The following is a 20,906-nucleotide window of genomic DNA, read 5'->3' as shown; positions in this document are numbered from 1 at the left end:
CCTGGGAAAAATATTTAGCGCTCTCCCTTAAATCCAGTGCCAAGTATTTTATTTGTTTATTTTCTCTTAACCTGTATTAAGATGAAATTTTTGACTGTCTAATTAGAAAGAATGTGCTGAAAATATCTTACTGGTTTATTTATAGCTAGCCTGTTGATGCAGGTGGAATGTCAAATTAGCTTAAATAATGAGACCTTGTAATGAAATGGTGAAATAGACCCTCCCTAGTTTTTTTCCCCTATCTCATTAAGTTTCTATACCTGGTGACGTCAGAGTGGCTCCCTCTATTTTTTGAGGTGAAGCAACTAAAGACAAAGGTCGGTTTGAAAAGCAAACAGAAATATTTGCTGAGTTCCACAAACATGCCAATCTCTGTGTCCTTGTAAATGTTTACTTCACCTGGAACATCCCGGTCTGAGGACATCTCGTTCCCACCCACCCTCCCTCCCGACATTGCTCAAGGGTTACCCTCTGTCTGAAGCCTTCTCCACCTTCCTTCTCTCTTCTCTTCGAGACCACAAATAGTTGACCAGGCCAAGAGACAACCAGGCCATATTTTGGGAGATTCCACTTACATTGAAAAATGAAGTGCCAAACAGGGTTTCAAAAACTGCTATTCACAAGATAGATTTTTAAATATCTTTTAATTACTATATTGATTTATTGCTCACAATAGGCAATAGTGGAACTTCTTTCACATATCTTTGTATCTATGTAGATCACCTCATCTAGGTACAACTTGAGGCCTTTCCTGAATACCAGTCTTGGGCCAGAGGACCCTCAGAGTCCCTCTGGACCGCCCCTCACAATTAAAGCCAAGAATATCCCCTCACGTCTGCCTCCTACAAGGACTTAGAGATCTTTGAGGATCTGAACTATATCTTCCTGACTCTTCATATTTCCTGGCATTCACTGGGTGTGAAATAATGTTTGGCGAGTAGACAGATGCAAGCCAGAACCAACGCCTGAGCTAGATGCTTGAGTCAAAACAAAGAACCTAAAATCAGGCCATAGAACCTCGATGGGAATTAGAAATGTATGAGCAACAGCGAACAGGACTTGTGCAGGCTAGTCCAAGTGAAGCTACAGGAAGCTGGATGGAAGTTCTGACCTCTCAAGTGATGTCTTCCATACCAACGTGGGAGGTTCAAGTAACCACCCACCGCTGTTAATGTCAAATATTTCCACAGGGCGAGTGAGGAGAATGTTCCCTGTATTTGTTGGTCAAGAAAGATGGCTTATTTCAAACCATCACATTCAATCTCATAAGAATCCTGCAATTGGCATCATTATTCTATTTTATAGATGAAGTGAGTAAAGCACAAAGTGTTTACGTAACCCAGTCAAAATGAAGACACAAGCCTATATATTTCTAAAGGCCCTGATTTCATTCCAGGGACATTTCGTTTTGAAATCTGCAACTCTCATTTGAAAATGGAAACATGCCCTAGGGGTTAGTGTGTTTGAACTGAGCTACAGCTCTTCCCAAATAAATATTTCCTCCCTTTTCCCCTATGGGCAAGAGCTCCCCTGTGCAATTCCAACATCCGTGTTTTCGGTTAGAAGCTAGTCCTTTGCCATTTCTGAATTGGAGCCATCTACCCAGGAGGCAGATCTGGGAGATCGGACAGGAGATCTGAACCTCTCTTTCAGAGCACCATTCACACCCATGAAATCCATCCCACTGTTCAAAATACCTCAAGGAGAAGAGTAGATTGTCTGGATGGGGAGGGTACCCAGTCGCCCCTCTTTCCTTCCTCCTGACACTTTCTTTCCCCTTTGCCACATGGAGTCCCCAGAGCTACTGTGTTGCTTTCCTCTCTCAAATATCAACTCACATTTGAATGTCTGCCTTCTGTGACTCCCCTTGGTTGGGTTGATGGAGACAGGGTGCATTTTTCTAAAATCTTTCCCAAGTACTGAAGAGAAACCAGAAAGTAGATAATTACAGAATGCAAACAAAACAGAAATGGCCACGTTTCCAAAGCATTATTCTGTGGTCCTATAGAGTTGTTGTGATCCTAAAGACACTGGCTTCAAGCCACTCTCTGCATCTGCATGCCCACATTCCCCAGAGCAATCAAGCTTAGTGTTGAACAATTTCGTTTCCTTGTGTCTCCAGATGGGGGAGAGGGGAAGAAGACTTGTTTTTTCTTTAACACACACAAGAATCTAATCCATGGGAGATCCAAATGCCTGGGACCTTACTCCAGGAGATTCTAATTCAGCAATTTGGAGGGGAAAAAGATTATATTTAAGAAAAATTCCCAGAGGAATTCTGATGGCCCCCTTCATGCCAGTGATATCAAAGATTTCATATTCTAAGTAGCAAAGAGGACTTGGAGAGAACGAACTTGGAGAGAAAGAAATCTGCCCAAAGTCACCCATTTAGTTACCTGAGAGTGTTGGATGACTTCATCTTAAGCTTTTACTCTTAAATGGAATATTATAAATGACCGAAGTATTAGCCAAAAATCCATTTTCAAAAGGGAAGCATACTATAACAGTTATTTTTCACATTATGGTAAAAATGCATCCAACCTTAGTTTTTACAAATATGACAGATAAGAGTACCTTGAAAAATACAAAATAGGCAATTTCTAAAATTCTTATTTGAGCTCTCAAACAGGAATCAGGAAACCTGTAATAATTAATTACAGCTATAGCTACAGTTTCTTAAGTTATTTGCCAATTCTGTGGACTTGGGAGCTGAGGATGAGATGGGAGAGGTGGGTGGGGAGAGGTTAAGTTCAAACAAGAGAGGAAGCTTTGGGCTGCAAAAGGTGGGGGTTATGCAGTTAACCCTTGAACAACATAGGGGTTGGGGACCTGACCCCCCCCCCACACACACACAGAGTTGAAAATCCATGTATAAATTTTGACTCCCCCCAAACTTTACTAATAGTCTACTATTGACCAGAAGCCAAGAACATAAACAGTCAATTAACACATATTTTATGTTATATGTATTATATACTGTATTCTTACAATAAAGTAAGCTAGAGAAGAGAAAATATTATTTTAAAAATCATAAAAGAGCCCAGCCAATGTGGCTTAGTGATTGACAATCGACCTATGAACCAGGAGATCTAAGTTCAATTCCCAGTCAGGGCACATGCCTGGGTTGTGGGCTTGATTCCCAATAGGGGGCATGCAGGAGGCAGCCAAACAATGATTCTCATCATTGATATTTCTATTTCTCTCTCCCTCTCTCTTCCTCTCTGAAATCAATAAAAATATATATTTAAAAAAGAAAGAAAATCCTAAAGGAAAATACATTTACAGTATTTATTGGAAAAAATCTGCTTATAAGTGGACCCACACAGTTCAAACCCATGTTGTTCAAGGGTCAACTGCATATATAAATTATATAAACAGCCGAAACCGGTTTGGCTCAGTGGATAGAGCGTCGGCCTGCGGACCGAAAGGTCTCAGGTTCGATTCCGGTCAAGGGCATGTACCTGGGTTGCGGGCACATCCCCAGTGGGAGATGTGCAGGAGGCAGCTGATGGATGTTTCTCTCTCTTCGATGTTTCTAACTCTCTATCTCTCTCCCTTCCTCTCTGTAAAAAATCAATAAAATATATTTTAAAAAAAATAAATAAATAAATAAATAAATTATATAAACAAAATATAGGGGTTATATAAACAAGCATATAAACAAAAATTGACTAGAAAAAGCTGCAATCGTAGTAGGAGATTTTAGCACATTTCTCTCTAATTAATAAGCAAACAAAATATAGTAAAGACATCAATGTTTAAAAAGGGTGATCTAATGTGCATTATGTATAATCCTTCTCAAAACACATGAAACATGAAAACAAACCACATAGAAGACTATAAAGTAAATCTCAAGGAATTTTAAAGAATCTATATCATACAGACTATATTCTCTAGAAAAAATTTCAAAAATACCTAAAAAAAACACCTGTGCATTTGAAAATATTAAACTCACTGCTATATAACTCATGACTCAAAGAATAAATAATATGGAAATTTTTCAAAAGTTAGAACTGTCCAATATTAAAAACATCTATAATAATAAAAGCGTAATATGCGAATTAGACTGACGTCCTTCCGGACAACCTTCTGGACAAAGCTGGGGCTGCAAGGGAAGCCCAGGTCCCGGGTGCCAGAGGGAAGCTGGTGCCGGCAGCCAGGGGAAGGAAGGCCTACTCTTGCACGAATTTCGTGCATCGGGCCTCTAGTTTCCTTTTAAAAGATGTGGGAGATAGCTATAGTTATTTGAGATCCTATATATAGTAAGTATAACATAACGCAGAATTCTATAGAGAGAACAAATTTGGATGAAAAAAATCATCTGATGTGGGTTGAAAAATGAGGGAAGATTTACCAGGAGAGGCAATAATTTCAGAGGTCTCAGAAGAGCATATCACAGAGAGGGAACAGCCTGTGCAAACTCGAGGAGATAAGAAAGCAAGAGAGATTCAGGGGGGAAAGATGAGTGGGTGCATGTAGGTGTCAATCAACCCATCGCTAAGATTTTATCTGCTTGTGTTTGCAGAATCACTCTGCCTCCATGACCGAAGTTACCTGAGACGGCTGATGTGTCACAAGCTGGTTTGTGTTTTTTTTAATCACCCTCTAATTCAATACTTCAAGACACACAGTTACTCAATGTCAAACTGTGAAGACAAGTATTATGTTTATCTAGTTAGAGGCTAATGTTTTGTACATTTTTGTATGAGGAAGTGATGTAGCTTGCCCTGATTTTTTTTTTTTTTTTTTGGTCAGCTTTAATATATTTATGCCAGAATTTCAAACCAACGAAATTTTCTTCTTGTTCAAGTGTGCATTGAAGAACCACATTTATTCAATGATTGATGTTGTTTTTGTGATATTTGTACACAGATCTTTTCTCAGTTTTATAGACACAGAAATAAAATTAATATTAACAATTCACTTTAACCGTTTATTATCACAGTTGCTGCCTCCTCCAGAATTTTTGAATATTAATGAAAGTTAACTTTTGAGTTGCAGGGAGGACAATGTTGGATAATGGCAAATGTCAAAATCAAATTGTACAGAAAGAAATATTACTTTCAAAAAGAACTTGGTGTTCTGATCTCTTCATGTGTCACCGCATTCTAAGTTAAAGTAATATATTAATGAAGTCACCTCGTTACACAAACAATTGGCAGAAAAATCCTGAATTTGAGGGGTATTGGGATTATATGATTCTTTCTTAGACAATGGTCTCTCCCATCTACGAAACTCAAGATGATTCTGAAATTATGCCCTTGGGTAGGCATGTGACCCTCGCCTTCTTTCAAAAGCAGCCAGCACCAGCCTCCCCTGTCAACTCAATAGTTTTGTATATCATATTGTATGGACTTTATATGAAAATGAATATTTTACAGTTTGCACAGTATTATTTTACAGAAAGGTTATTATCAGAGCATCTACAACCCAGAGCCCAGAGCAACAGCTTGATTTTGTGGCTTTTAATTGTTCTAGAATTTTAACTGCATCTCATTTTTCTAGCATGGTGATAACCGATATGAAACTCCTTTAAGAGAGGAGCTCCCTTGTCTGTACCTATCCGAATGTTTTCTTGACACTTCCATGTTGGCTCTTCTTACCTTTTTTTGTACATATTTTTTTTTCTAAAGAGAAGAGAAAAAAAAGTTATCACAAAATGTATTCTGGCTCATGTCCTTTATTTTCAGCTTCATCCACTGGGCAGAGGTATTGGAATCGTTACAATGAAGTGTCCTCAGTACACATTTATACTTTGCAGTTCCAAGCCTGCTGAGCTAAATCCTAAAAGAGGCTGCACATACAGCACCAGTGTTAGAATCCAGGTCTGCTCCGAATTCCACTCTTCCCACTACATCACGATGCCTTCAATGTATCCAAAGGCTTTTTTCTGAAAAACAAACAACAACAACAACCAAAAAAGTTACCTGCTTAGATGGTTCAGGGGGTGGTATAGGTGAAATACCTACTTTCTTGGTTCAGGGGTGGTGTAGGTGAAATACCTATTTAGATGGTTCTGGGGATGTTATAGGTAAAAACAAAAAAAAGCATGTCATGAGAAGGATGGATTCTGTTTATGAGAAGGAACTTGCAAGCTTTGGGCTCTTATATAAGCTATCTACATGTAATGTTGCCCAATTTCAGACTGATTCGTTTTCTAAACATATTTTAGGATTTTTATTTTATAGCAACAATGAAAGTTCAACTCTATTTCATGTTCATGGAAAGACATTCTGGAAAATGCTGTCAGGCTACACTGATTTTACATTACCCATTTCTTGCCTCAATGAGAGGCCATTCAACTATCTACCTACCAGATGGTATTTTCAAGAACTTAACTTGATGATTTGAGCATTATCCTTGTATTCTTCTCTCTGGTTTCAATCTGGAAGGACCTAGTAGAAACGTCCCGAGCTCTCTAGCCACAGACCCCTATTTCCTGGCCTTTGGCTTCGGGTATGTTGGTACATGACGGAGTCATGTTCCACAGGACACCACACTGAGGTACTTGGAACTAAGGGGCATGTCTGGGTTCACATCGCTGGGACCCCTGAGCCAGTCTGATTCCTACCATTATGCCATGGCAACCTTGGTGTTGCCCCTATTTAGCCCCAAGTTGCTTCACGGACCTCACATTATCTTTCAAGCCTGCCAATGGAGATTCCTTTCTTAGGGCTAGGGACCCCTCACGTGGGCCTTATCCCAAAACAAAGCCCTCTGTCTACATAGGACAAGTGGTCACTTAGTCTCAGAAAGAGTGAATTCTGCAACGATCTTTTCTTCCTCTCTTTAAGGAAAGCCCAGGGGAGCCTGAGAAGTCTGACTCACTGTGAGAGGGAAGTAGGAAGAAACTAAAGAAAGGCTAACAAAGAGTGTTGATATAAGCAACCTCATGAGACAATTAGCCCCTGAGGATAACTATTTCTTTGGTTCAGCACCCAGAACAGGGTTTGACAGAGTAAACAGTTAGGATTATAGACTTCCTCCTAATTTGGCTAAAGGAGACCTGACTCACTTGGACATAAAGAGAATTTGAATGGCTCCTAAAGGCATCTGAAAGATAAGTTTATTTAGATACAGGAATAGTAAGGGTGAGGAGACTGCACTCAGCAGTTATGAACATGTGGGTGTCTCTTTTAATAAGGCCTAAAGATCTCCCTGTTAGGCTGTGATCCACAGAAGGGCTGTATGTTGCTCTACTGAACTGGAGAATGCAAACAGGCATAATCCCATACTCAGAAAGAGGAGTGGGTATCGCTGGGATGATTTAAAGAGCAGAAGAGCCAGGAGTAGCATTTTTGTTTACAAAAGTTGACTTGATTTCCATATTATGTGCAACTACCAGAACCTCTCAAGGGTGTTAAATATCTTAGAAGCAGATACATTAAATACTAGATGGCCCTAGTTTGTTTTAAGGAGTATTTACATTAAAGCTGTTACACTATTTCTGCCCTGCTGAATTCAAGATGTGTACTAGAACTAGCCTGTCATTTTCTATCATCCCTTGTACTACTGTGAGAATTTTGTAATGAACACCAAACCTCTTACTTGTGTCTTTGTTCTTGATCCAGATGTCCCGGGATCGAATGATACATTTATTCCTTTGATAAGTATTTAATGAGCTTCTATGGTGTGTCAGGAATTATGCTAAGAACTAGGAATGTGCAGCAAAATAAATTGACCTACTTCTTACCCTTAGAATCAAGTATAGAAAAAAAAGGAAAACAACCACAAGCCAATTGATATATAATTAGTGCTTTGAAGGGCGACCTGATTTAGATAAGGCAAGATAGTTAATAGAAAAGGCTTCTTTAAAAAACTGACATATATGTTAGAATGAGTAGGAAGTGACTAGACAGAAGCAGAGAAATGCCTATGAGTCCAAGGAAACAGCATGTGGAAAGGTCTTGGGGCAGGAAAAAGCTTTATGCACGTGAAGAAGTAAAGGGAAGCCAGAGTGACTGGAGGACAGTGAAAGGTGTTTGATGATGCTGGTGAGCATGTTGGTGGCTTTGGAGGCCTTGTTGTGGGTTTTAGAACTTACTCTAAAGTTACAGGACACCCTTAAAAGACAGAAAGCCCCCAGTAAGCAAGAGAACGACATAATCAGGTTTGTCTTTCTCAGAAATCCTTCTGAGCTGCTTCTGTGTGTAGACTAAATTAAACAGAATCAAGAATGGAAAGGAGATGATCAATTAAGAGGTCGCTGTATTGGGCAATCCATGATTATGACTTGAACGAGGGTAGTAGTAGTAATAATGGAGAGTGGATTGGAAGGATAGACTCAACAGGATTTGAGGCTAGATTGGATGTGGTGAGATGACAGCTTTCAGTAACATTTTCTTTCTAGAGAAACTTTTCTAACTTTAACTCCCCTGCTTGGGAGTTACAATTACCACCACCCCCCATGCGTATTTCCATAGCTTTTCATAGTAACTTGACCACAACTGGTGGGGCAGGGTGTCAAGGCAAGGAAGGTGTGGTCTCTGATTCTACCTGATCACTCAGGCAGGATTCTCAGGACAAAAGTCACCACATGCCAGGTCTGAACCTCAGCCTGAGGGGCTGAAACCAGGATCTGAGCTCCTCAGAGATGACCAGTGTTTTGTGAAGGACTCTTACCTATTGAATGTAGCAGGATAACCCGTTTCTCTGCATAAATATTTTCTAACACTAATCTAAACCTCCTAACGAGCCTCTCTATCCCACTGAGTAGAGGGGGAAAAATAAACTTAATTTGCCTATTAAGTGTATTTGCCTCTAATCCGGTTAGTCCAGTCTCTTTATGGTAAAATCCAATCCCTTTGGGTGACATTAACACTTTCCTTCTCTTCATATTATTGTTGTAATAATCCTAAACCTCCCCAAGGCAAGTAAATAGCACGGGGTCGGGGTGGGGGTGGGGGAAGGAGCAAGAGAATGCCGAGAGAAATGCATGTAAGTACATTTTAAAATATTATCTCTAACACATCATAACCTAAACTAAAAAACCATTTATTAATTGATGGTAGAATCATCTCTCTCTAGTGTCCAGAAGTTGACATTCCTTACCCATACCCCATCTTGTAATTGAGATGTCTACAAAGCCATTTTGTTAGTTAAAATGTTGTTAGGTGAGCATGAAATCCCAGCCAAAAAATAAAATAAAATAGTGTATATGGATATTTCAATGAGCCCTGGGAAAAGCTTACTGCACAGCCCTGGTCCCATGGCCAACATGACTTTCCTCTGGTTTTCCTCAACTGGTGGGTTGTCTTCTTCTCTGTCCCAGTTCTTCTCATTCAGGACAATGCCGAACACTCACTGGACCTTTCTCACTGAGGTCAAAACACACCTCTGTTTGGCCTGCTTTATCTTGCTGTGCGTGTGGTAATATCAAAGTATTTGCAAAGGCCTCGTGTCTTTGGACTAGGAGAAAGTCTGTCTTTTACTATTATGTAAGAGACTTTACATAATACTTTTTTTTTAACTACCAAAGTCTGTCTTTTACTATTACGTGCTGAGCCAATCAAACTGAGAAATTATAAGGACACTTACCACATTCAGCCTCAATTATAGTGGAAGCCATAACAGAAAAGCTACGGCAGCCTGGGTAGATACTGCTGTCAGCTGGGTGAAATAATAGTTACATGAGTCTTGGGAAAAGACTGTAAGTTCAATCCTATTGTTAACTTATCTCTACTTATGTGAGTTTAGGTAAAGTCAGCTCTCCACAGCTTAATTAACACAGCACTAAAATGGAAATATTTTAGTGTCTCCCTGTGCTGTGACGGTTCATTTTATCTCAGCCTAACTGAACTACCAGGTGCCCAGACATTTGGTCAAACATTATTCTGGGTATGTCTGTGAGGGTGTTTGGATGAGATTAACGTTTTGAATCAGTAGACAGAGTAAAGTCCATCCAATGAGTTGAAAGCTGAGTAGGATGAAAAGGCTGGCCTTCCTTCAAGTAAGAAGGAATGCCCCCTGCCTGGCTGTTGGAGCGAGGACATTGGTCTTTTCCTGCCTTCATGCTCAGATGAAGCGTTGGCTTTTGGACGTTGAGCCTGCCAGCTTTCAGACTGGAATTTACATAATGGCTCTCCTGGTTTTTAGGCATTCAGGCTAGACTTACATCAGCTTTCCTCAGTTCCAGCTTGCCAATTGCAGCTCTTCAGCTTCTACAGTTGCATGAGCCAATTCCTGATAGTGAATGTATTTCTCTGTATACATTCTGTTGCTGTTGTTTCTTTGGAGAACCTCAACGAATACAGATGTGGGTACTGACTGGTTGGTAAACTAACGAATGTAAGATCACCTAGTTGATCTTAATGTCACTGGACAAAGTGAAGAAGAAAAGGATGAACTCGGGGGTTTGAATTCCAAGCTTATGTGCCCATAAATGATCTGAAAGCCTCTATGTGTGCTCTGAAGAATATCCTTATCTCCTCTAGCCACAGGGCCGAGATTGCTAAAAATCAAACCCAGAATCTTATCTTGTGACTGGCTGAATTACAGTGCAAATTGAACTCCCAGCCTCACCAGGTGCTCACTGTTGAAGTGAGAGCATTGAATGGGGAAGGTACACCAGAAGTTAATGTGAGAATTAAATCAGGTAACTAACTGTGAAAAGCCTTTAGCAGAGTTTTTAGTATACAGTAAACACTCAATAAGCATTTTTGTGTCTGCGTTTCTATAAAATAGATGGCTTATTGTCAGCTCATCTCCACTCAGAAGGTGACTCTACTCACCATAGATTTCACTTCTCACTATCCCATCATCACAAAGAAAATGTAACACAGTCACCTCTCACTACAATACATAATCCTCAGGTTATGCATATTATGTGACTTACAAAATTTTAAAAGTCTAATAAATAAATTCAAAATGGTTATTGATTTTTAATTCCTCTCACTCAATTTTCTTTTTAAAATTTTGGCTGTGCAATTTATCCTACTATACCGCCTCAGGCCAGATCAAGGGAGAGTGTCCACGATCCTGATAGTCTTCAGTACAAATAACAGACAAGCCCACAGTCAGTAGCTTAAACAAATAAAGAAATTTATTGAATCTAATAAAAAAATCCAAAGGTTAAACAGCTATGAAAACAACATAATTAGAGCCCTCGTTCCACTCTCTGCAACTCCTTTGGCTCAGACCTTGTGTATTGGTTTTGTCCTCAGTCTGGCTGCTCTCATGGCCCCAAAACAACATCCAAAGGGAAAATCTCCCATCTCTTTGTTTTCTAAGACAAGGAAAACTTCACGCCAAATTCCCAAATGTCTCTCAATCTCCATTATCTTCAGATGTCTCTGACATCTCATTGGCCAGAATGATGTCACATGTCCAAGCCTACACTAATCACTGGATGAAGAGAAAAGACCAATATGATTGGTCCACACCAATTAGCACTCACCTGTGGGGGCTGGAGTTAAGTCTAGAATTCTCCAAGCACAGGGACCCAATTGGATACCACTAGAAAGGAGGAAAGTTAGGCTACCAACAATATATGCAGCACAGATTTCAAAATCAATAAAACTTTCTACCAGAAGCAACAGAAGTCTGTGAAGAGCACATACGAAGAATGAGAGAAAAATACCCAGACATGGTTAAAACATGACAATGAAACAATAGAGTGGCAAGCCTTAGAGATAAAGAAAATCCAGAGACTGTTTAGGGCTGACAGGTCTAGAATTATTTGTGTATTAAATAAACTGTTGTCTTTTGTCTAACCACCATAGAAAGGGAATCTGATAGGGTGAAAATCACTGGGACTCACATATGCACTTAAATAGGAAAATAACAAGACTTCCACATATTAATTTAAACCAAAGGGACTTCTGCAGGCCGGCAAAGGATACATGGAAGGAGGGAATAGCTTGGAGAATCAAAATGTCTGGACAAGACACTTCAGGAGTCATCTTTGTCCATAGGTTATAGAAAACACTTGAAATGTGGTTTCACCAGAAGAACACTGCCCCCAGCTTTCATTTGTTATGAAGATTATTAAGGAAAAGCAGGTGGGCAAACCATGCTGTTGGGCAATTCAATAGCCCTTGTTAGTAATGGATCTCATTTTTGTTCACTGTCCACCAAATGGACATGTTCTTCAATGTATGCTTGGCTCATCTCCATACCCATGGTAGTAAATCTTGATTGTCTAAGATGTTATGGTGGTCTCATTTCCCATGCCTGTGATTGTTTTAGGCATGAACATGTGATAATTTTTGGCCCATAGACTATCAAGCAAAATAAAACAGAAATAATAAACCCACTCCTGGTCACATTCTGATGGACTCTCAGAACACTAAGAACAAACAGAAAATTGTAAAAAGCTTTCAAAGAAAGAAGGAAAAAACCCCACAAAGGACTAACAATCAGACTTCTCATTGGGGATGCATTTATTTTAAAGAAACAGAAATTGATGAGTCAGATTTGACTGATAACCAAACCAAAAGCTATTCTTAGAAAAGATCACTAGAATAGACAAGTATTTGGTGAGTCAAACTAAGAGGAAAAGGAGATAGCATGTAAATAAATAACAAAGGCACTTGATTAAATTCAATCCCATTCCTGATTGAAATTGTAATAAGAAATATATTTTAGGAATAAAAAGAAGCATCCTATTCTAAAAAAAAAATTAAAGTATCAACTGGAAATCTATAGCAAGCATTACACTTGCCAAAATAAAAAGACCAGAGCACTGAGGGAAAATAATTGTTAACATCAAATTCTATAGGAAGAGTTCAGATGACACTCTGATCCCTGCAAATTTTTCATGCAACTAAGTTGTGAAGAAACCAGGTCAGTTGGTAATCAACTTGTAAAGACACTACGTCATGGAATGACCCACAATCTGGATTTGTTTGACTGTCTTTTTGTAAGTGCCATTTAATTTGTTCTCTAGCCACCACATTAATAAGACATTTGATCTAAAGGCTTGATTAAGTTCAAATTCAACAGTGTTGTTAGAGGTAGTTCTGGGCACTCTACCTTACATCTCATCATGAAACACATAACATCAAATTGACCATTTTTAGAGATGCCAACTTTGATAGGAGAGTTCAGGTGGTGGCAATACCTGGACACAAGACATCCCTAACAGGGGTACAAAAGATTCCGTTTGCATTGAAATAGCAACATTTCCTGGTGCATATACACTAATATTCAATTTACAAAAATTCAAAGTACATACAAATTTGTCAAATACTTCAGAGGCACCCATGCCCTGGTCCTTTGATTTCGTCCAGTTTTCTTGCAGTTCATTCAAGATGTTTGTGAATATAGAGAAATCAGAAGGGCTCCTCTCCTCACCACATCCCTGCCTTATCCTCCTCCATCTCAGCCTCAGCGCTTGCTCAGAGCTGGCTTCTGGTTGGAGTGAGGTGTTGCCTGAAGAATTTCTGGATCTCTCCCCAGGCGTGCTCCTGGGCTGCAGCATGCGCAGCAGGGTCCCCTCCCCAGAGCAGGGGTTGAGAAAGGGAGTAATTACGGGAACCGGCAATGGGGTTATTAAGGGGAGCAGAAACGGGGTAAATACTTGAAGCGTAGCACAGGGGTGCATAGGGCGGCTCTAGAAGGTGGCCTGCCCCTGGGTAGAGCAGCATCCTTCCATTGCTTCTCCCATGGCTCTTCAGCTGCTCCAGGGCCTGCTTAGCATATTCTTTGCTATTGACCGATTGGTCATCCTCTCCTATAATGAAGAGGATCTGACCCTGGGACTTTTCAATAGGGAACACACTCCGCTGATTCAGCTTCTCCTGGGGGTCCCCCCTGTAGTGGAAGAGGCTAACAGCCCCTGAGACGTGCACCCGCACACGCTCCCGAAACGAGGGAATGGGTGACATAACCAGACCCCTGTACCTGAACGGAAAGTTATAGAGGGCAGTAGGCCCATTGATGCAGACGGTGGCGACCACCTGCTTCAGGAAGCAGGCCATGGCCAGCCCGATCTCTGCACCTTTGCTCACGGAAAGCACTCCGATGCCTGGCCCTCGGATCTGAAACACAAAATGAAGGGAACCCATGGCAGGCCATCCACTGAGAAGCCGGGCCACAGGCCACTAGCTAGTATGACGGGCATTAGCACAAGTGAGGAGGGAGTCCTGGCGCTCGGGGTCACCAGCTTTTGCAACTGTGGACACTACCCACCTCCCCTCTCTAAGCCTATTGTCTTGCGCGGGTGATAGTATTACCTACCTGCAGGATTGTTATTGAGGCTCAAGGGAAACAATAGAAATAAACACTCTTTATCAAAGGCAGAGTTCTATAAAAGCCTGAAGGATCTAATACACCAGCAACAATCTACACCCTAAAAGCAGAGGCAGGTGAGCTTTCTGAAGAATCAAATTCTTTTCTCCAGCTAGGAAAAGAGGTTTCCTGGGTTCTTTCAAATAATATGTCAGTGTGGTTCCTATTTAAGTAGCATTTTACAGCTACAGAGGTTTTGACGTCCATTAACCCAAAGGCTAATCCTAAGGAGGAAAGACTTGAATTCTACCAACAGGTAATTTCAGGACCCAGTCCAACAGGAAAAGCAGTAGGTCAGAGGAGTGGGTCCTTCCTTCTGTTGTAGGCTGAGGGAGCAGAGGGGAATAAAGGGTCTGAGAGACAAGGGAGGAAAGGACCAGCATTCTGGATAGACAACAGCAAAGACATAGTCACCTGGTAAATGATTTTGCTCACAATTGTATTCCCAACACAATCACCTGATAAAACATTGAAGCACCCGTCATAAATAAAAAGGAAGCACTTTAAATGCAAGAAGTCTTGGCTTTCTGCCCATTGAAAATAATCATAATATCCACCCTTTTTTTCTTGTCTTTTTCTTCACTGGGTCCTTAGTAAGCACTAAGCTGATCTCCAATCAATCCCACAGTCCCCTAGGGCAGATATGAGCATCAATCCTACAAGGTAGATAATAGCATTCCCATTTTAACTGTAAACTGTTGTACTATGACCAGGTTTAAACAGACTGGTAAAATGATCCGAACAGACATCTGTGATTTTTTTTTTGTCTTTTGCTATAAGGTTACAAGGTAAAATGAAAAAATTTTTAAATACCTTGGGATGAGCTAGTAGCAAGTTGGCAGCTTCCTCAAAATATTCCAGGTCCACCTCCCGCAGTAGCTTGGGCAGGTCTTCATAGGCAAAGTATGCTAATGCCAGGACTGCAAAGCCGTGGGCAGCCAGCAGACTGGCTCGGAATTCAACTAGACCCCCTATACCCCCAAACAAATCCACGATTCCTGGGAAAGGGCCGTCCCCTGAGAACAGCAAAGAGAGGAGAGAATGAGATTAGAAAGAGGGAGAAGAGGGTCCAGCAGAGAGCACAGGCGGTGCAAAATGAATTCCACCTTCACACACAAACACACAAGGGCAAGTTCGTTTTAACAGATCGTGGGACATACTAGTTCTCCGATACTTTGATGCCCTTTGATTTTGTCTTTATTTCCATCAACACTGTTTTCTCCACCACCGAAGACCAGTCTCACCTGGAGGGAGAAAAAGGGCTCCCCGCACGCGGCCTTCTCGGATGGGCACCCGCTGCGTCTCGGGGCTGCGGAACCAGCGCTGCACCACCTGGCTGGCCCGGGGCTGAGCCGTGGCTGAATCGTGGGAGCAAACTGAGTCGTATAAGTCCAGAGTGACCAAAAAGGGGCTGTTCACATCCCTCTTAAGCAGCCTCCCAAAAGGCCTGTCAGGCTTCATAGACCAGAAGAGGCCCATGGGATGGACCCCCACATAGTCGCCTCCAACTGCAGGAGCCTGCTTCAGGTCCAGCTCACCGGCCTCGTCAGCCCTGTAGAAGGCTTTGGACCGGTACAGGTGTCCCTTCTCATCCTTCAGAGATGCCGCGAGGGTCACCAGCTGCAAAGGAGGCAGGCCTGTCGCTCGGATGTGCACAGGCTCGTCAGAAAGCGCACTGGCTGGGGTGGCTGTCAGCTGGAACATTGGCGACTGCCCTGCAGCAGAAGAGGAGGCTTTGCATTGGAGAAAATTCCAAGGGAAAAGTCCAGACCAGGCTTGTGTGAGGTCCAGCCAAGTTAGATTTCTGGAGACGGTGCGAGGTCTGCAGAATATTTCGAGGAGGGCGAGGAAACTGTGCAGAGAGTGCCCATTATTCTCGTTGAAATAGGAGGAAACAGGTTAAGTGACATGTCAAAGTCTCATAAATAATAAATAGTAGAACTGGAAATTCAAGCTGGGTCTGGCACCACTGTCTCCTGTCTTATCCATTATATAACAGTGTGTTAAATCTTAGTTGTGTGGTTTTAAGACAGTTGAGCTTTAATTCCTCAGTGGAGATAATACCCGTGGGACCAATTTCACAGGGTGTTTGTTGGAACCCAAAGGTGCATGAGGAAGGGCTTAGAGGACAACCAGTGCTGATTTTCTGCCCCCTGCCTACCTGGGCTACAGGCACATAAACACAAAATATACTGTGGTGTGTTTACTTTCTGTCTCTAAGCTCTCCCTGCCCTTGTAAATCTGACCTTCCGCTCTTTCACAGTTCCTATTATTGGTTCCTTTTAAGGGAAACTAAAACTTTATGATCTTGTCTCTATGTTTGTAGTAAAGAAACTATACTTACTCTGCTCAATTATGAGGAAAATTTGGGGTGTTCCTTTCTTATCTTCCTACCTTCCTTTTCTTCTTTCTTTCTTTCTTTCTTTCTTTCTTTCTTTCTTTCTCCCTTTCTCTCCTTTCTTCCTTTTTTCAAATCCTCATTTCTCAAAGGATTTGAACCTGTTTACAGACAAACAAATACAGAGTAAAATAAAAATAAAATAGGGACCTGGGAAAATATGAGCTAGAATCAGAGGCATTGATAAAAGAAAACATGGAAAAGGAGCCACCACAACTGTGAACAGCATCCACCAGAGGAGCTGTTACCAACTGAGGAGCAGCTGCTACCACAACCACTCGAGGAGCAACCGCAGCCCGAGGAGCCACTGCCACCCATGGAGCAGCCACTGAATGACTCAACAGCTAGATATGGCGGTACGATCAAACATGGTAGACAAAGAAACCCCCAAAGGAAAGAAAAATAGGACTCGCCAGAAAAGCAGCTAAGTGATACAGAGGCATGCAACATGACAGAAAAAGAATTCATATTAAGGGTCCTAGAGTGCATAAACCGGATGGAGGAAAAAATCAACAACTTATGCAAGAAGCAAGAAGAAACAGATGAAAAAATCAATAAATTATGTAAGGAACCAAGAAGAAATGAAGAGTGATATAGCTGCAATAAAAAACACCATTGAAAGTTTCAACAGTAGACTAGGAGAAGCAGAGGACCGAATTAGCAAATAGAAGACAGGGAAGCAAAACACACCCAAACTGAACAGCAATTGGAGAAAAAAATTAAAAGAAAGGAGGAGAGCCTAAGGGAGCTATGGGACAACATGAAACAAAACAACATACAAATAATAAGGGTGCCAGAACAACAGAAAGAGGAACAAGGGTTAGAAAACCTATTTGAAGAAATAATACCAGAAAACTTCCCAGAGGTGGGGAAGAAAAAAATCACACAAGCACAGAGAGTCCCAAACAAGGTGAACCCGAAAAGACCCACACCAAGACACATCATAATTACCATGGCAAATGTTCAGGACAAAGATAGAATCTTAAAGGCTGCAAGAGAGAGACGGAAAGTTACATACAAGGGATCTCCCATTAGATTATCAAATGATTTCTCAACAGAAACACATCAGGCCCGAAAAGAATGGACAGAAATTTACAAAGTGATGCAAAGCAAAGGACTGAATCCAAGCATACTCTATCCAGCAAGGCTATCATTCAAAATGGAAGGGGAAATAAGAAGCTTCACAGACAAAAAAAGGGCTAAGGGAGTTTATCACCACCAAGCCAGCAATGCAAGAAATGCTAAAGGGACTGGTGTAAAAAGAAGAAATAAAAAGCTCAGAAAGAAAACAGCCACACAAAAAAAGAAATGGCTACAAACAAGTACCTTTCAATAATAACTTTAAATGTAAATGGACTAAATGCTCCAACCAAAAGACATCGAGTGGCTGAATGGATAAAAAAACATGACCCATACATTTGCTGTCCACAAAAGACCCACCTCAGAAGAAGGGACTCACACAGACTGAAAGTGAAGGGATGGAAAAATATCTTTCAGGCAAATGGAAATGAAAAAAAGCTGGGGTAGCAATACTTATATCGGACAAAATAGACCTCAAAGTGAAGGCCATGACAAGAAATAAGGAAGGCCATTTCATAATACTAAAGGGATCAATACAACAAGAAGATATAACCCTGATAAACATATATGCACCCAATGCAGGAGCACCCAAATACATAAAAAAAAACTCCTGGAAGATATCAAAGGAGAGATCGACAACAATACAATCATAGTAGGGGACTTTAATACACCACTGACATCACTGGATAAATCCTCTAGACAAACAATCAGCAAAGAAACAGCAATCCTAAATGACTCACTAGATCAGATGGACTTAATTGACATCTTCAGAACACTTCACCCCAAAGTCACGGAATATACATTCTTCTCAAGGGCTCATGGGACAGATTCAAAAATAGACCACATATTGGGTCACAAACACAGTCTCCCCAAATTCTAGAAGATTGAAATCATACCAAGCATCTTCTCAGACCACGATGGCATAATATTAGAAATAAACTACAATAAAAACAACCCAAAATACTCAAACACTTGGAAGCTGAATAGCATGTTATTAAATATTGATTGGGTTACCAATGAGATCAAAGAAGAAATTAAAAACATCCTGGAAACTAATGACAATGAAAACACAACAATCCAAAACCTATGGGACACAATGAAAGCAATCCTGAGAGGGAAGTTTATAGCTCTACAGGCCTATCTCAAAAAACATGAAATAATGATAATAAATCATCTAACTCTACAACTCAAAGAATTAGAAAGAGAGCAATAAGAAAAGCCCAGAGTGCACAGAAGGAAGAAGATAATAAAGATTAGTGCAGAAATAAATGACATAGAGACCAAAAAAACAATACATAAAATCAATGAAACCAAGAGCTGGTTCTTTGAAAGGATAAACAAGATTGATGAACCTCTAGCCAGGCTCACCAAGAAGCAAAGAGAGAGGACCCAAATAAACAAAATCAGAAATTATAGAGGCGAAATAACAACAGACCCCACAGAAATACAAATGATTGTTAAACAATACTATGGACAACTCTACTCCAACAAATTAGACAACCTGGAGGAAATGGACATATTCCTAGAAAAATACAACATTCCAAACCTCAATCAGGAAGAATCTAAAAATCTCAATAGGCCAATAACTATGGAAGAAATTGAAGCAGTCATCAGAAAGCTTCCAGCAAACAAAAGCTCAGGACCAGACGGCTTCACAGGGGAGTTTTACCAAACATTCAAGGAAGAACTAAAACCTATCCTCCTCAGACTACTACAAAAAATCCAAGAGGAAGGAACACTTCCAAGCTCATTCTATGAAGCCAGCATCACCCTAATACCAAAACCAGGTAAAGACAACACAATGAAAGAGAATTACAGGCCAATATCCCTCATGAACATAGATGCCAAAATCCTCAACAAAATCTTAGCAAATCGGATCCAGCAGTACATCAGAAAGATTATACACCACGACCAAGTAGGATTTATCCCAGGGATGCAAGGATGGTACAATATCTGCAAATCAATAAACGTGATACATCACATAAACAAATTGAAAGAAAAAAAACCACATAGTCATATCAATTGATGCAGAAAAAGCATTTGACAAAATCCAACACCCATTTTTGATAAAAACTCTCAGCAAGGTAGGAATAGAAGGATCATACCTCAACATAATAAAAGCCATATATGACAAACCCACAGCCAACATCATACTCAATGGACAAAAACTAACACCATTTCCCCTAAGAACAGGAACAAGACAGGGATGCCCACTCTCACCACTCCTGTTCGATATAATACTAGAAGTATTAGCCATTGCAATTAGACAAGAAGAAGAAATAAAAGGCATCCAAATTGGAAAAAAAGAAGTAAAACTGTCCTAATTTGCAGATGACAGGATATTATACATAAAAAACCCTAAAGACTCCATCAAAAAACTATTAGACTTAATAAATGAATTCGGCAATGTAGCAGGATACAAAATTAATGCCAAGAAATCTATGGCATTTTTATACACCAATAGTGAACTTCCAGAAAGAGAGACTAAAAAAACAATCCCATTTACCATCGCACCAAAAAAATTAAGCTACCTAGGAATAAACTTAACTAAGGAGGTAAAAGACCTCTACTCAGAAAACTATAGGACGTTGAAAAAAGAGATAGAGGAATACGTAAACAGATGGAAGAACATACCATGTTCTTGGATTGGTAGAATCAACATAATTAAAATGTCCATACTACCCAAAGCAATCTATAAATTCAATGCACTTCCCATTAAAATACCAACGGCATATTTCACAGGCCTAGAACGAACTCTCCAAAAATTCATCTGGAATAAAAAAAAGACCCCGAATAGCTGCAGCAATCCTGAGAAAGAACAAAGTAGGTGGGATCTCAATACCAGATATCAAGCTGTATTACAAAGCCACTGTTCTCAAAACTGCCTGGTGTTGGCACAAGAACAGACATATAGATCAATAGAATAGAATAGAGAGCCCAGAAATCGGCCCTAACCAATATGCTCAATTAATATTTGACAAAGGAGACAAGAACATACAATGGAGTCAAGACAGTCTCTTCAATAAAAGGTGTTGGGAAAATTGGACGGATACATGCAAGAAAATGAAACTAGACCACCAACTTACACCATACACAAAAATAAACTCAAAATGGATAAAGCTGATGGCTGTTTGCAGGCTGGCCACAGCCCCTTCAGGGTGGGGGTCCCAACTGGGGTGCCTGGCCAGCCTTGGTGAAG

General features: G+C 40.6%; 2 protein-coding genes across 2 annotated transcripts in view; one reads left to right on the top strand and one right to left on the bottom strand.

The window, feature by feature from the left end:
* The window catches only part of PLPPR1 (phospholipid phosphatase related 1), a 192,157-nt gene extending 186,493 nt beyond the window's left edge, over positions 1-5,664 (top strand). The window contains exon 8 of the mRNA XM_006088084.3: positions 4,526-5,664. Coding sequence (XP_006088146.1) covers positions 4,526-4,558 — 33 coding nt within the window. The 3' untranslated portion in view covers positions 4,559-5,664. The remainder of the gene's footprint in view (positions 1-4,525) is intronic.
* Positions 5,665-12,362: 6,698 nt separating this feature from the next.
* On the bottom strand, positions 12,363-16,112 carry BAAT (bile acid-CoA:amino acid N-acyltransferase). The gene is made up of 3 exons (XM_006088083.3): positions 15,474-16,112; positions 15,043-15,245; positions 12,363-13,979 (listed from the first exon to the last, which is right to left on the bottom strand). Exons 1-3 carry the CDS (start codon positions 15,931-15,933, stop codon positions 13,338-13,340), a joined length of 1,305 nt encoding a protein of 434 aa, XP_006088145.1. The 5' UTR covers positions 15,934-16,112; the 3' UTR covers positions 12,363-13,337.
* Positions 16,113-20,906: the final 4,794 nt, after the last annotated feature.

This window comes from Myotis lucifugus, unplaced genomic scaffold (assembly GCF_000147115.1).
Source record: "Myotis lucifugus unplaced genomic scaffold, Myoluc2.0 scaffold_43, whole genome shotgun sequence".
In the NCBI taxonomy this organism is placed as follows: domain Eukaryota; kingdom Metazoa; phylum Chordata; class Mammalia; order Chiroptera; family Vespertilionidae; genus Myotis; species Myotis lucifugus.
Note: the sequence above shows the minus strand (reverse complement) of the source record. Positions and strands in the feature narration are given on the sequence as shown.

Bases quoted from the DNA above. Each gene is read 5' to 3' on its own strand.
- BAAT (XM_006088083.3), bottom strand. From the start codon at position 15,933: ATGTTCCAGCTGACAGCCACCCCAGCCAGTGCGCTTTCTGACGAGCCT. The intron at 15,246-15,473 runs GTGAGACTGGTC...TGCTGTTCTCAG, and splicing joins AGCCCTTTTTCTCCCTCCAG to GGGACGGCCCTTTCCCAGGA. The intron at 13,980-15,042 runs GTATTTAAAAAT...TTTGTGTTTCAG, and splicing joins TGCTACTAGCTCATCCCAAG to ATCCGAGGGCCAGGCATCGG.